Raw genomic sequence first — 17407 nt, 5'->3', positions numbered from 1 at the left:
GTTCTTTGCCACTTCCTTTTCGCTGAATGAATGGGAGATGACTGCAACATCGTCTGCATACAGCGCCAGGTTCATCTTGTGGAGACCTGTCGGGATGTCGTTGGTGAAGAGGTTGAACAGGAAGGGTCCGAGGTTCGATCCCTGTGGCACGCCTGCTCGGATGGGATGTGAAGAGGACATCTCAGACCGCATGGCGACATGGAAGGTGCGGCCTCCCAGGTAGCTTGCAATCGTCTTCACCAGGTAGTTCGGAAATCCCAGGCCAATCATCTTGTGCAGCAGTCCCTTGTGCCAGACTCGGTCGAATGCTTTGGCGACATCCAGGAAGACGATTCCTGTGGACTTCTTGATGTTGAATCCGTGGCTGATGGTGTCCACCACTCTCAGTAGCTGATGAGTCGTTGCATGCTCCTTTCGAAATCCAAACTGTTCCTTTGCTAGTAGATTTCTTTCGGAGGTGAAGTCGCTGAGTCGAGCGAGGAGGACCTTCTCCAGGAGCTTCGATAATCCAGAAAGCAGGCTGATGGGGCGGTAGTTTGCTGGATCCCTCAGTGGTTTGCCGGCCTTTGGAAAAACGATGACCCTTGCTTCTTTCCAGGAACTCGGGAAGTGCTGGAGCCTCATGCATGCATTGAAGATCTCTGTGAGATGTTCCATTGATGCTGGTGGGAGGTTCTTGATTGCCAGGTTGGTTATTCCGTCGCTCCCCGGTGCCTTGCCGTTCGCCAGCTTTTCTGCAAGTCCTGCTACCTCAGAGCTTGTGCACTCCTTGAGGTCTTCTGCTCCCAGCCCAGTTCCGTGATCTGCGAGGTACTTCTCAACTGCTTCCTCCACTCCGTGTGAGAGCCTACTTACCTGGTTGAGGGTGAACGAAGCCTCCAGTGTCTCGGCAAGGACCTCTGCCTTGTCCTTGTTGCTGCATGCAAGGTGGGTTCGTCCCTGGATTGGTGGGCTTGGCTCCTTCTTCCCAGTCAGGCGACGAGTCATTCTCCACACCGAGTTGTCCACCTCCTTCAGCTTGGCTGTTGCAGACTCCCACTTCTCTCCACGGTGCTGTCGGATCTGTTCCCGCAGGAGTCTTGCGAGCGTGTTGTACTTCTGCAGGAGATCAGGTGTGCGGAGCTTTTGCCACTGTCGTCGGGCGCGGTTCTTGTCGGCGATTGACTGTTGGATGCCTCTCGGTAGATCGTAGATGGAACATCTGGTTGTCTTCTGCTTCGGAACACTGCTCTTGATTGCCTCCTGGACTGCTGTCGTGAAGTCTTCCACGGCCCTGTTGATATCATCCATGGTGCTCAGCGGGGTTGGAGTGACCTTGCTGTTCAGCTCTTCTTTGAAGCGGCTCCAGTCAGCTCTTCTGAAGTTGTACTTCTCGGCCTGCTGGTAGGGTTCCATCTCATCTCCCACAGTGATTGCTACTGGATTGTGGTCCGAGGTCAGCTCCACCAGTGTTTCCAGCTCCACAGAGTGTTGCAGGTTCTTCAGTAGCACGATGTCCAGCACATCTGGGTTGTGGCTTGCTACACCTGGGTAGTGCGTGGGCTCAGTCGGGCCTGCTACCACACAGTCGTTCTTCCTGGAATACGCCAGCAGTGTCCGTCCCCTCTGGTTGGCAGTCCTGGAGTTCCAGCATCGGTGCTTGGCATGGAGGTCTCCTCCGATGAGTGTCGGAACCTTCGAATCCAGCAAAGCATCCAGGTCTCGGAGATCCAGCTTTGCTTTCGGGGGGCAGTAGGTTGCGATCAGTCGGAGTGGTCCTGTTGCAGTCTTGACTTGCACTCCAGTGGCTTCGATGCTTCTGAGGGGTGGGAGTGCAATCTCATGGTGGTCTTAACAGAGTGTGAATATACTGATAAAAGTTAGCGACATCACTAAAGGAGTGGACAATCTTGAACTCGGAAGGATGAAAGCTCGCAATCAGTTCCGTGCATGTGCTCTGGCAGTACAGGAAGCTATCAGTTAGAGTGTGGTATTTAAACAACCACAGGAAATATCTACTGCTCTTTAGCGTTCCCACAAAGCAGAGAGTGAGGGAGTGCGAAGTTAATTGTTTTGTTGCTCGGGGATGGTAAATGCACTTCAAGACGACCAACAAGGATCACGGCATTGTAGTTTAACTGAACGACTCCCATTTTTTAGGCAGCTTAGAAAACCAACACCTAGGCTAGATGCATTTATTCAAGCCAGAGGATTAAAAATGCTATTTAGTAGTTGTATATATGCAATTCACTATTCCAGAGTAACTGGGGTGAACTTAGAAGCAGTTGAGCTATTGCACACTGGCTACCATTCAACACAGCTAGCCCGACGAATATGTAGAGAGAGTCCAAATAATGAATGGTAGAGCCGAGCCCGGGTGTCTGAATTAGCTCGGAGAAACGTGCGCCGATCATGGGGAAAAAGGGATGTGGTAATCCTGAAATTGAATATTTCATAAATCAATGAGACACTCAGTACAGAACATGCCAATACGTAGGGATCCACGCATACAGTAACATCTGTCTTTCAACTATTGATGCATCGATGTTTGGTACATTAAAGACTATGCAGTCAACTGATCAAATATATAGGACTCCAGCCACTTGGCAAATACGGAAAACACACCCCACATTGAGCCCCACAACATGTTCGGGTCAGGCTTGTAGAAAGCTTGGCAACCCTAAGGGAATTGCAGGGAAACATTCTAGGGGTAGATTTGTCAAAAGAAAAGAGGAAAATGCATTTAAAGCGGTCTTAGGTTTCCCCATGCGATGACTGAATAGGTAGGTCCTATGTTATTTCTTAGTATTCTGGGACCTTTAGTTTTCCACGCCCCATTTTAAATTTTAACAAAAAGTCCAAGAATGCAAAACGAAAAGCTAAAAGACCTGTTCACACATGGCAGATGGGAAACATGAGTCTTGTACATAGTTACTGACAAATGGAATAAGCACATTTGAAGCGACAAAAGCCAAACAAACATGTTTGCTAAAAAATTAAGACAAATGTGGCCCCTCAAACACGTAGGGTAGGGAGGGTGAATAACCCCAGAGCTTCAGTTTACCTCTCCACCCGTAGGACATTCAGTACCCGGCTCAGCGTTCATTGGGGCGATTTCTTCATACCCATGTAAGCTTCTAACCTGCGCACAGCCCTTCTGCAGCATAGCTGTGTACTCCTATTTCCCCGGGCTTACTCGCAAGGGTCTCTCCTTCATCCTCGCCCTCACACTGCCCCCCCATCCTCCCAGACTCTCGACCTGAAGGTGCAACCTACACCATCTGAAAACAACCATCTACAAGAGATATACCTAGAGAGCAGGAGGCCAATCGAAAATTCCAGAACAAACTTGTCTGCTGCTGAGAAAGCTCATGCAAACAAACGATAATAAGCATCAAGGGGATGCTGGTTGTGATCCATAAGGGAGACTATCCCGTAATGTGACCTGATGTTCTCACAAAAACGTGGCTGGTCGCAACAAATGAACCAGCTTCAATTAGCATTTAATATAGAACTGGACAGGCCAAGCAGCAAACTTACAATAATATAATGTTCCATTTATTCAACAGCAGATTCTGCAATGGAGCAACATTTTGCTTTTAATTAAATACATTGAGGTGTTGGTGATTTTAAAATTAATACATTGTATAAGTAAATTAGACAACTGTATATTCAGATAAGGTGTTTGTATAACGAGTGAGCAGCAGAACAACGTTTTAACAGAAAAAAAACCTCAGGGCTTACTCAAAGTCAACATCTGGCAGAAATACATTATGTGAGGCAAGTATAGTTGTGGTACGAGAGGAGGAACACATCATTGTCATACTTTGTTTTAGAAGCAAAATTCGTAGAATTAAATTTTTAGTTATGCTTGGGGAAACCTAGGAGAATTTGCAGTCTGTACAATACACAGTGTACTCCTTTCAATGAAGAATAAAAATGAAAAAAAAAATATGCACGCTCCGGATTACTGACTCAAGATACAATAGAGCTCTTTTCTCTGGCACGGCTACACGAACAATCCACTGGTTACAAATGCAGCAACAGATTCAAGAAACTTTTTACTGTGCATATTAGCACTCTCAACTCATTTGGCCCTTCCGTGCTGCAGTATAACATCAACCATATTGGAGTCCAAGTCAACCAATCAACCCCTAAAACGAGCATCATACCAGCTGCGTCACTCATTCAGACTAGACAAATGAGACCAAATATTACTGCCTGGTCTGTAGAAGTTTAAGGTAAAATGTCTCTTAATTAGCTTGAACTACGATGGGCTAATAGCGTTTAAATATATTGTCACTTGCATACCAAATATCCCCATTAGGAATTGGAATTACTTTTTTTAATTCAATTTTTGAAGAATAAAATAAACCAACTGCTAAATCTTATCCAGAGCCCTGTAATTAGAGGTGTACTGAATCTTCAGCTTTGAATATTCAGCCGAGCTGGAAAAGCTATTCAGTTCCAGACAAATAATTTCGTACTATTCGGGTCAAATACTTTTCACTTTCATTTTAATGCAATATAACAAGGAGGCAAATATGCAGTGTACATCGCAAAAGGGAGGTTGATTAAAGATAGCCCAATAGCATTCTTGATTCATTATTAGACTTGTGAGGGTGAGTCAGAGGTCAGCAAGGTTTGTTCGTCTGGGGAATAACTATGGAGAAACCTTAATAATTCACGGGAGGTAGCTGAGACCAGTTGGGCTGAAGTAGTCAGTTCTATATCAAGCATGCACGTGACAAGCCCCACCAAACAGAACTCTTGGAGAAACTTAATGTTGGCAAATTTCTCCATTTCCTCTGTGGGCCAGTCTGCCACACAGGGAGTATGGAGCTAGGTGTGAGGACTCTGCATCGGGCATAGGCAAATAGCTATGTTCTGTTAGTGTAATTGATAGGAGTGAAATATGTTTGGAAATCTGAAGACTTCTCAACGCACGTGTTGCCTCTTTTGGGTCAATAGGGCTGGTGATGAGCGAGTTACACATCAGGCAGATGCAGTCAAGATTGCCAATCCCACAGCAGCCGCTTGGGAACATGTAAAAAGAAAAAAGAAAACATTAATTCAGGAACAACATTGTAGGCATTGAGAGAGGTGGAGAGCGAGACTGGGAGGACAATTTGCTGTGAAGGGTTGAAGAATGAGCAACATAAAAAGCCACAGAGGTCGACTTTTGTCTCAGGTGAAGGAGGTGTGGCAAGCAAACACGGATTTGGATTTTGTGGCGTGGAGAAGCTGTCCACCAAGCAACTGTTTTCTTAGAGTCGTTGGGTTTGGGCAGCTTGAGTCACATGCCAAGTGTTCTTGTGTGTTACTATGCTTGCTCCAATCAAAATCAGCCTCTCTGGGAGAGTCCTTTCCCACATTTGGCCTATGGGGGAGGGTGTCCTATCTTTAAAAAGAGAAGGGAGATGAAGTAAACTCCCCATATATTTATACCACCCTTGATTTGTGTCCAGCCTGAACAAGCAAATGCTCAGCAACAAGAAGTTTCAAAAACTCACTTCCCACCTTACCCATCTTGCAACTCGCAAGAGTGCCGCTTGCAATGGCAAATGTGTCCATTTTGCTCATTGTAACCTTGCTCTTGGAATTCATGAAGTATGTCCCCGAGTGGCACTGCCTTCGCCTATGCAACATCCTTTAGCCCCTGCTTTTGTTAATTGGGCCTTTTCTGGTTAATTTGCTTTAAACATGGAGGATAAGTTGATTGCAATGAAGAGAAATAAATTAAACATGGGATCACATATTTAAATAGTGTCGTTTTCAGGTTTGGATCATGATTTGAATAAGGCAACTATTCAGACGAATGCCAAATAAGATATTCAGTACACCCCTACCTGCATTCAACTGCATAACGCAAGCACTAAGTGGGTAAGAAAGACTGAACGCTTGACCCTTATACTAAGACACTAACACCCCAATGAAGGTTTATTACTAGCCAACTAGCGCCTAACATTTCCTCCTTCATGCACTCAAAAATAGCCGACAAGTAAGTTCACGAAAGGCTCTAGAGATCAGCACAAACGTGCCGTTCCGTCCTCTCCAGAACGTTAGTCCCTAGCTCGCTGGTAAGACACACATTTTACTGTCTGGACGGGGGAACAAGAGCAACTTGCTGCGAGAATGCCACTGTCCACGAGTGAAATGCTGAAGTTATTGGAGGACTCGCACACCCAATAACTCAGTTTAGATAGACTTAAAAACCAAAAACTTTTCTGAATGATCACAATCGACAGCCCCGAGATCACCATCACGGCAGATCCCGGAAGGGCTTTGCTCTCAAGCATGGTCTGCTTTCATAAATGCACTTGTTCACCAGCAGCATTTACCATCAAACAAAACTAGATTTATTTCAGAACTCCTTAAACTGCGCTTATGTAGCCCTTTTAGTGCTTGGAGAGGGCGCGTTGGCATCTGGTCCAAAATGCATAAATACTTGAAGACAAGCGCCCCTCTGTGTAGTGTCTTGTGCATAATGCACAGAGTTTTGAAGTCAGAATACTTATGTTCTGAAATGTGTGGCCTTAAGTTTGTCCACACCCCACAAGCTGCTCCTCCTTGCAGGAACATGCTCCAATTCTAAATTCTAATCTAACACAATTCGTGCACCACCTAACCCACCCACCCGCACTTGGAAATTAAACGAACACCTCGTCAAACAGACAAAAAGCAGAACACTACAACCTCTACAAAGTACATACAACACCCGACCAACGGATACTAGCACCACCGGCATATGAGGCGTCCCTGCACACACAAATTGCTCTAACACATGCAAAGTGACCAGCACGCAGAGTGGAGGGTACTTCCAATCAGTACACCAACAGAATATCAAAAGCAATCTTGAATCATAACCCACTCACTCACCCCACCCCTTTTAAATCCACCAGAGCTCCTTGAGACAGACCATATAAATGGCAGCAGAGGTGGTTTAAATCCCAGTAACGTAATCAGGAGACCGCGAAAGAGACCTCCAAGGCTGCAAGCTTCGTTAGTTCTCTATATTCAGAAAACTATGTGAACACAAGTGCTCTGGCGGTTTAGAGTGAATTTGCCCAGAAGCCAGGTTTAGAGGGGTTACAGTAGTCCAGTCGAGGGGTGGCAAGTGCAAGAGACTGGGCCATTCTGTGAGGTAAACAAAAAGGAACGTGGGGAGGGAAGAGTTTGATTAGCAGGAGAATTCCGATTAGGCTCTGATGCATCACTGTGCCCTCAAGAGGAGGGCGGCAATATAATACAAAGACGAAGGGAAAAAAAACGGAAATTATTCAGGGTAGCACATGACTTGACAACACTGATGTTCCATGTTCCTTTATCCTCCCAAGCCTCTCAGCAGTGTTCACAGACAAGGAACACGTGCTATAACTACACAGCAGACAACATAATCGTCTACCAGCTAACACTGTTATCAAAAAGCCAATAAGAACTAGCCAGAAACAGCCTATATATAACTGAGTCAATGCAAGAAACTAGTGAAATCCGGACCAACTCAAATAAGATAATAAATCACATGACAATCCATTGGCAGGCAGGATTACGGCAGCGTTAAACATTTCAAGTTGCAAGCTATTAGCCAGGATTAAGCAGTTACGTCACACCTCCCCAGTTCACATACTCCCATCACACCATTATTTCTTACAGAGTCAATTATCACTAGACCATGATTAGTGGCAAGTGCACATTTTGAGGCTTAGAAGAAAATCCAAAGATTTTGTTTTACTTCTGCAACTCTTAAATTGGAACCATACGTTTAAGCACTTGTCAGAAAGCACTTATTCCACCCAGATCGACCAAATGCACCATGCCATACTTCTCGTTTCCGCGTAGAATCCTTGCAGTTACATTGGTATTTCATACGGGGTGGTGCCAAAAGCCTCAGCTATGCCAAAACCCCCACATAGAATACCTTAGCAATCAGACTTCCTTTCAGCCTGGAAATATACCACCACGGAATTCTGGATCTTGCCCTGGTTTTCAGGGAAAGTCAGGAAGCAGTTTAAAAAAACCTACAGCATCCACCAAACCATACATGGCAGGGTGTTAGAAGACACACTGGAGATATTACCATATGTACCGAGCAAGACATTGATCCAGCAAAAGCAAACAGAGTGACTGTTCCACAGTACAGAAGGAAACTGGAAGGGGGGAGGGGGGGAGGGAAGAGAGGGGCGTTCCTTTAACACCAGTCCCACTAACCTTTTCAAGTTAAGGAACAAGCAACTTTGCACACTAGTGGACCACCCAACTTTCTGGAAGTCGGTGAAACAGGTCTATTCACTAGGCCGCTCCCATGGGACCCGCTTATTAGGCAAGGGCAAACTCAAAGATCAGACACGCACACATGACAGTTTTGGCACAGCAACAGGTATGACATCACCATGGGTCCAGGATAACACTACCCATATACAGCACACATTGATACACTTACAACCAGGGACAGCAAGTAGTTAACACAGGCACCCTTGACCTACCTCCCATTAAGTCAAAAATGTTCAACTTTCGGCCTTCACTAGAAACATGGACCAGTTTCTTGCACACACAAAAAGGAGGGTACCCAAGAAGGATGTTATCACCATGAACTTCTCTCTTTGAAAAGACAACCCAACTCACTTTAGAATGTTACCAAGCACACAGAGAGAGTGCTGCCAATTCGTGCGCACCCACACACCAGGGCTTACATGCTGCCTCTTCCTAGTCACCCCCCTCCAACTCCCCAATAACTCAAATCCTCCCCTTTAAATTACAGGACTTCAAGCCAAGCGAACGGAAGTCAGCGATTCCGCAGGGAAGGATGGCAGATATGGTAATGGACCTGTAGACTGGAAGAGAGCTAATTGATAATCCTGTCTTTTCGAGTAGATTAGACCTATATGGTTTGGGTTTTCAATAGATGCCCGGGGGGGGGGGGGTGAGGGTTCATGGTTTTCATTCAGGCCAGTAGAATTAAATGGACGAGAGATTTTAATTAAACAAGTACAATTCTATGACACTTCTGCAACTATTGCTTAATAAATACACACCAAAATAAGGAACGAATGATCCACAATGTAAAACATTTTAATTTTTACAACTGAATAAATCAAGATTCCTGCTTATATGTGTAGACTTCCTACTGAAATTAGCACAGCACTGTCATTACTTCACTTACAAGTTAAGGGGACTACTACAGTGGTGCCAGCGGCGGCAATGAGTTACAGGAGGTTGCACGATTACTACTCCCGACAAGGCCAATGATCACACAAACTTACGTAAAAAAGTCACTAAATGTGAAGTAACTCACCAAGGTACGTTTACATGCATTGAAGAAAAATGTTACTTACTGCCATTGTTCCCGACAAGGCACTACGCTTGTTTTAAGGAACCAGCTTCAATATCCATAATTGAAAAAGGAAACCTTACTGGGTAGGGAGATAATAAAACAGGCCTTCATAGCAAAGTAACAACCTCCAACTATCTCTCCCTAAATACATCCCTGCTCAAGCCCTCCGCTCTTCTAGCTCCAACTCTGCTGATCAAACGCTTCTCCAAGCAGAGAGTGGGGGGTAGGTCTCTCTCCTCGGCTGGCGCCTGTTCCCTCCCCCCTCCCTGTACTTCTCGTCACTGCATTTGCACGTCCGAATGCCATGAGGCCTAGTAGGACCACGATTGTTTGATTATTTACTGCTTTTGCAGTTGTTAAATATACTCCCCTTGTACGCTCCTCACTTTTGTCTTGTGGTGCTTAGAAACACCATTTGGTTGTATAGGCGTAAATGCTCAATACATAAATAAAATTACATTACTCTGCAAAATAAGTAAGATTTGCAAGCACTTCTCCACGTACTGGTTTCCCCACTTGACAGAAGGCATTTGCTCCACTTAGTAGCAATGTAAACATCGAGGCGTCTTAGCATCGGCCATAATGCCCACATTACCCAGTACACATGATGAACAAATACTTACAAGGCAAGAAAACCTCAAGGAGCTGGGTGGGGCAAAAACCAGGGAATCATTAGGCTACAGAGAAAGCAACATCCAAAGCAATCTTTTCTGCAGCCCAACCAGAAAATTAAAAGTGCACAGAACCTTTCTTGTGCACCAGTGCCATTGGATTTATTATGGACAGACTTTGGGAGGTCACTGTACAATCCTACTTGAACTCCATGGGGCAAGATGCCCATCTTCCCTTAAAAAAAAATCACCATTAGCAGTCTATAAAGCCATAGCATTCCACTTGACCAGACCATTGGAAGACTTGAGACTTAGGTAGGAAAAAGAGCTTGGAGAAATAGCGAGGGATTAGAGGGATGCATTGCAGTATCATAGGAAAGTCATGTCAGCCAAATTGAGATTAATACAATTTAAGATTTCACTCAGGCTATATTACTCTAAAGGCCGGTTAAGAAAAAGGGGAAGAGGCTTGGACGATAGAAGCTGTAAGCGGGGGCACGTTTTACCATATGATATGGGGGTGAGGGGGTGAAACTTCAGCGTTTCTGGAAAGAGGTTAAAAAGGTAAATGGAAGCAGTACTGGATAGGGTGGTGGATATGGAGCCGAGAGGGACATTACCTGTGATGGGATCAAATGGGGATCTCTCTAGATATCAGATGACACTATTGAACAATGCATTCAGTTTAGCAAACAGAGGGATTGCAGGGAAATGGAGGGCACCAGTCTCTCCATGTATTGAAAAAATGGCATAGGGAAACGGAGACTATTAAAAAAAATGGGACCAACTGGGATATAAAAAAAAATAGAGGGTGCACTTGTAAATATGATGACATTTGCGGTGAGTGGGACTGATGGTAGCTTGGTAACAATAGGGGAACGGGAACGTGGTCCACGTAGTTGCAATGTCCATCCTCCGAATAAGCTGTTCAAAAAACGGTCAGCCGGGAGGGGGGAACAGAGGGGTAAGAGACTTGGTAGGGTAGTGGGTAGAATTGTTCACTGATGTTGGCACGTATTATCCTGCACTTTGTCGGATGTAAAATAAGATATTTTTTAAAAATATTTCCCATGTAAAGCACAATTAAAAATGGCCTACAGACAATGTCAGCAGACAAAATTACCCATCTTGCCTTACTACCAGAGTTTGTACAAGCATGAAACTTTGTGGAGTTGCTGCAACATCTAAAAATCCCCACTTGTTCTGAGCTGTGCGTGAATAAAGTGTGTCAGGCTGTATGGTAGGTGTTTCTTAAAGCCATAGCTTTGTAGAATGCATCATCTACGTCCAATTGTTTAATAGCTTCTGTTTTTCCTGCGAAAGAACATTCAAAACCTCGTATGTACTGAATGGCCTTTTAGGACTAGACACAAAGCAGGAGGCTGCTTCTTGGCAGGCTTCGAGAAGCCAATAGGCCCCCGAAAGGCAAATGCGGACTTACAGCACTCTTCAACTAAAAGTTGTCATGGTGTTACTGGCCCAATATGTTATGAAACGGCACAATTTTCAAACAGAAGAATCTCTGGAACACAAGACACCAGGAATCTCATTACATAGGCCACAATAGAAGCCATAATAAAATTAAACACAAGTGACAGCCAGCAATAAAGTCATGACACAGGTGCATCCGCTAATAAGGTATCACAAGACCCCAAAGTCACATTGGCCCAAATATGTAGGACTTATGTTTTTTCAAATAACAAGCTAATGTAATAAATAGACATTACCAACAGACGAGGAGCGTTGGACTGCCACTGGCTGAGAACTGCCAAAGTACTTTGCAAAGAGATGAAGGTGCTCTTGGACAGTTACATGGCCAACTGTGATTACATTCCAAGTCAGGCGGTTACTAGGACCAAGCATACACAGCCTTAGCTCCTAGGGAATATTATCTAGAAACGACAACAGACTTAACTAGTTCTAACCTCGACCTGGGCATGGCAATGTCGGTGAATTGCAGACACAACCCAATTCAGTGACGTGCCCCTGCTCCCAAAAAGTCAGTCGGTAGACCTCCGACCTGCTCTGATTCCCCCTCTGCTAAGTAGCACATCAGCAGAAACGAGCTTCGAAATTGTGGTGGTTCCGCTTCCGCGCCTGTCAACGAGAGTGTCTGTCTACCTCACATCACTGGCAGGCCAAAGTGCATAGTGAAACGACTCACTAACTAAAGCATTTACAAAGTAACTCACCAAAAGGCAGTGGCGCAACACCATTGAGCTGACCAGGCTCAGCCCCACCACACGTTTGCCCCTGAAGTTAGGCTTCTCCCAACATTTAAAGTGTTAGCACCTCCTCCCCATTTAGGTTTCTAGAACGTGCCTGCCGACCCGGTTTCAACACCACCACAAGTGATATGTACGGGCAGGGTTGTGTTTCTGCACAGTCAGATCACCCCAATTAAAACCAGAAGCCTCTTACTGGGTACACAGGTGAACCTGAACAAGGCCTTTTTGCGCACTATCAAACAGCTGATGACACCTTTTAAAAGCAAAAAACAAGGGGGGGGGGGGTCCTGGGAGTCCCTCAGCCAGACATCATTTCTGGTTATGAGAGCCTTGCCCATAGTCTTTAGCTCACTGTCTTTCACAGAGGAGAAATATCCAAAACCTATCAGTCTTTGTCCTGCCCTGGGGCAGTCCAGCACCTAAACGGTAGACAATTCTTCTCTGAACAAGAGTACCAACAGCAACCCCAGACACGTGTTATAGTCTGGTTGGATCTCATCATTAGAGTGGAGCTGTACCTCTCTAAGAATAGTGAGCAAGAGGTCCACGTCTGGATTCCCCTAGTGACTTAGGGTGAGGCCCAAAGTTACTTAAATATGCAAAAAACAAGGATATTTCTCCTCTGTGAAAGATAGTGAGCTAAAGAATCTGGGTAAGGCTCTCATAAGCAAGACTAATGTCTGGCAGAGAGACTGCCAGGACCCCCCCCCCCTTGTTAATTTGCTTAAAAGTAACTTTGGGACTCAATCCAAGTTATTGGGGGAATCCAGACGTGGACCCCATGCTCACCATTCTTAGCAGTGTTGCCAACTTGGCGACTTTCTCGCTATATTTAGCGAGAAAGCACAACCCTCTGCGACTTATTTTTTAGAAAAAGCGGCTAGCGAGAAATCTAGCTACTTTTTTCTATTGGTTTGGAGACTAACTTCATTTACACAAGTTTCCAAACCAATAGAAAAAAGTGGGGCTGTGCTTTCTCGCTAAATACAGAGAAAGTCGCCAAGTTGGCAGCACTGGTTATAAGGCCTCGTATGTGTGCAATGGCGGCTTATTATTGCTTCGGCTTATCTTAAAGGCTTTCCCGCTCAGACCAATAGGAGAACGTCCTTGCCCTGCACCTTACTCTGCATTGATAGATTTTTCTGGTATGTTTTTCTTTGTCTAATAATAAATATAATTTCTCTGGAGTTGTCAAACTAATATTGTGACAATGTGTTTACATATATACAATAGCTGGATTATAAAATACTAGCATATTAAAAATGGCAGTACATGTTTAAGAAGATACAGCAGAACATGCAATACATTATATTAATAACAGCCTACCCAATCATTGTGGGGTTTAATTAAATACTACTGCATTTGCATGCCCATGTTGTATCTGTGCATTCGTGACTTATTATAAAAAAAAGGGGTGGGTTCAATGAGAGGCTCCAACAACCATGCCCTCGGCAATCACCCATCATGCACTTGACCAATTATGCAAATTAAGCAGACATCATTTAGCTACTTCTAGATACTTTTATGACAGCCAATAGCTACTTTCCTTACTGAGGAGTTGGCAACACTGATTCTTAGAGAGGCACAGCTCCACCTCACTGACGAGTTCCAACCAGACCAAAACACATGTCTGGGGTTGCTGTTGGTACTCTTGTTCAGAGGAGAATTGCCTAACATTTAAGTGCTGGACTGTCCCAGGGAAGGACAAGGACTGATATGTTTTGGATATTTCTCCTCTGTGAACGATAGTGAGCTAAAGAATCTCGGTAAGGCTCTCGTAATGACGGGCAGAGAGACTCCCAGGACCCCCTCTTGTTAATTTGCACCTTTTAAAAGTATAATTAATTACGTTACTGAGGATGTACTATTTGCCGTTTACCTTGCCCCTGACTCTGTACCCCTTTCCACCCATCTGTCAATGGATGCATCTTGTGACCACTGAGCCCTTCTGCACGCAATGGCCATGTTCCCGTTCGCGTGTTTTGCTTTCTCAGTACACAGTATCCAACAATGTACCTAGCCTTCCATATAATACTTTGGGTTGTAAGGCCACCCATGTATCGCTTACCCCACTGACCAATGATAACCCGTGCACTGTGGCCATGAGGAGGCACCAGATCCATTGTAAAGTGCCTGTCAACGCACTGCGCCCTCAACTGGAAGTGCAACTTCAGCATACAGTGGTAACCCTACCCTGGAGTGCGATGGTGACCTGTGCCCCGCTCAAGAACTTAATACCCTGCAGCCCCATGTACCTGCGTAGAAGCGGATGAGGCAGGCGATGTCGGGCTCCAGCCCCTCGTCCTGTAGCCGGCTCTGCTGGCGGAAGCCCAGGCGCTGCAGGTAGCGGCTCTGCAGGTGCAGGGGTCTCTCGTGCGAACGCAGGCGGCGGGCTGGCTCCCCGTGTAACTGCATATACAGGGCGGGCGGCTCACTCCCGGCAGCAGGCTCCGAGCACAGCTCCTCAGAGGAGGAAGACGCGCTGCTGCCAGCCCCTGTCCCCGGCACCCGCAGCGCCCCGGGACCCCCTGCACGGCCGGCCGGTGGCAGCAAGCGCCGCGCCAGCTCCCCGGCTGTGGTGCTGAGCGTGCAGAGCACGGGCCGCGGCGGGGCTGCAGCCGGGGGCCAGAGGGACACATGCAGGCAACCGCGACCTCGCTCGGCCCGCACCCACTCCCGGTCGGCTGGCTGCAGCGCCGCGGGGCCGGGTGGCAAACTGCGGCCACGGGAGCCCTCAGAGGGCGTGCCCGGCTCCCGTCGCAGCCGCCGCCGTCTCCGCAGCAAGGAAGAGCCGCCGTCGGGTTGCAGTAAGAGCAGCGGGCGCATCGGGCTCCCCGGCTCGCTCAAGCCCTCACGACCTCCCGGCTCCTGCTCCATAGCAGCGCCGCACGTACGGACGCCACGGCGGTCTATGTCCGAATCCACAGCATCTTCGCCCTCTGCCCGGCCCGCAGCTGTCTCCAGCGCCATCCGCGTGCAGCTCCACCCCCTCCTTGCCGCGCGACAGTCTCATGAATATTTAATATGGTGACAGAAAAAAAATGAAAACAAGGCGTCAACTCGGCTGGGTTGAAAGACGTTTCTGCATATTCACTAGGTGACACAGGATAAAGGGGCGGAGCCAGAATGCCTAGCACAAAACGTGACTCTTAGCCGGGCTGTTTACCATCGGGTCAGGGTTTCCGACATAGACATAGCTGAAGGACTGCCATCTGACATGCCGTACGGGGGTGGTGACGACCATTACGTCACCAGCGCGGCTCAATTCAACGGTTACCTAGCTTCTTCTATAGGACAGTATGAACGGATCTACTGGATTTCGGTTGGATTTCAACTACGCGCATCTGCGCTCGCAGAAACTACGCCACACACTGAGCATAAACAATGGGACAGAATAAACATGACTTTTCAAAATCGTAATACTTCTCTAACCATTCCTTTTACAGCTGAATCAATTTTTAACTTAACCACTTGCTATTTTGACGTCGACGAACATTCACCGTTCTTATCACGAGGGAGCTCGTTAACATTTAAGTTCAAATTCTTTCATTTTGTATACCTTGCCCTCCCATGTTACCTCTTAAACACAGCTGTATACTACTACTTGGCGTGTTGTGCCTTTCATATGGGCGTAGTCACTTCCGAATCGTGGCCATGTTTGGCGTGGACAGCCTGAGGGGGCGTGGCCGAGCCGCCCCTCATAATTGGGGAGATCTTACGTATACACGCTTTGTCCATGTTGTTAATGCTGACATTGAGGCAATACTTAGAAACGTGCATCTACGCTCAGGGCTGCGTGTACGAAGGCTAATCTAGACAGAAAATGACCGAGCATGTCGTAGGTCAATTGGACACTAGCTGGAATGCAGGCTGGATTGGAACATTAATTCACTATAGATCATAATCTGACTTTGATACTTTAAAGAAATTACTACTTCTCTACAGGGATTATTAGTAGAAGATAAAACTCCAATTCAGTCCCACAATATTACTACCAGATGTGATCCCAATCATAAGGTGAAACGCGCACAAGCCACAGGTAATGTGGACTGAGGGCAGGTTATACCTTTCAGGATGGATATGAGCTACTGAAGAAGCATACAAACAAAAATAGTACCGTAATGCCAAAATAAAGGAAATGTCCAAGCAATGTTCTATAAAAATATGAGTTTTTAACAATCTAAAAATATCAACACACAAATAAAACGACTAATAACCCACCCCTATAAAGGACAACACAGACTATGCAGACTTTAGGATGAAGGAGTAACTCTGGGTCTCAATACTGGTAGACGGGCAATAGTCTCAGAAGCAATGTTCAGGTTCAAAGGATATGTTTTAAAAAAGTTAAGAGTGGTGTATTAAATGTCACTATGGACCTTAAAGGGGAAGTTCGCTCAGAAATGTTATTGTCCCAAGCATACTGTAATCAATCTTAAATATTTTTCCTATGCCGTTTACCTTAGTTTTTCTCACATTTACATATGCGAAAACAACGGGTTGGCCGTCGCCATCTTGTGCTAATCTTATCCATTCATACATCGCTCTAAGTTCAAGTGCCCTCACAGCAAGAATATAGATCGCCTGCCCCTCAAACTGACATCACTTGTCCAAACAATATGCTCCACCTATTTTCATGATGTTCGTGGCCTGCAGAGCCAAACGTACGCTGTCATCACCCACGCCATAACGTTACTGGTTGCTCAATGGTGAGCACGTGGTTGCTCAGTTTTGGTGCCACTAGGTGGAGCATATGGTTGCTCAGGTCTCTTACCAATAGTGGTGCGAGGTCGGATGCTTTGTGGGCAGTGAATATGAGCATGGGTTGCTCAATTGTGAGCATGTGGTTGCCCAGTGCTGGTGCCACTTGGTGGAGCATATGGTTGCTCAGGTCTGGTGTCGATTGTGGTGCGGGTTTGGATGCCCGGGTTTTTGGTTGTGACAATTGGTGTGTGGGATCGGTATTCCCGCCTAGGGTGGTACAATGGCGTGCAGGAGCCCTATGCCCGGCTATTGTGGGCCACATAGTGAGTGGAATACTGATGCCCACATTTGTGGACGCCAACTAGTGGTTGGTGCCATGTAGTGAGAATGGATTTGTTGCTTTAGGCGGTTAGTGGGGATTGTTCCCTGTATTTTTGTTTAGCACAACCAGTAGTTGAGGACGAGGATGGGATTGTGCTGGGTTTTACCTATTCTGGTTATTTCCTTATGTGTGTATGTCTGGGCTTAGAGTGTTGAAGATGGAGTGTTGGCTG

General features: G+C 46.1%; 1 protein-coding gene across 1 annotated transcript in view; it reads right to left on the bottom strand.

Moving 5' to 3' along the window:
* PHLPP1 (PH domain and leucine rich repeat protein phosphatase 1) overlaps positions 1–15279 on the bottom strand; it is a 1441444-nt gene extending 1426165 nt beyond the window's left edge. The window contains exon 1 of the mRNA XM_069613677.1: positions 14405–15279. Coding sequence (XP_069469778.1) covers positions 14405–15119 — 715 coding nt within the window. The 5' untranslated portion in view covers positions 15120–15279. The remainder of the gene's footprint in view (positions 1–14404) is intronic.
* Between the last annotated feature and the right edge of the window lie 2128 nt (positions 15280–17407).

Source organism: Ambystoma mexicanum, chromosome 5p (genome assembly GCF_040938575.1).
Source record: "Ambystoma mexicanum isolate Mex_15411 chromosome 5p, UKY_AmexF1_1, whole genome shotgun sequence".
Lineage (NCBI taxonomy): Eukaryota > Metazoa > Chordata > Amphibia > Caudata > Ambystomatidae > Ambystoma > Ambystoma mexicanum.
Note: the sequence above shows the minus strand (reverse complement) of the source record. Positions and strands in the feature narration are given on the sequence as shown.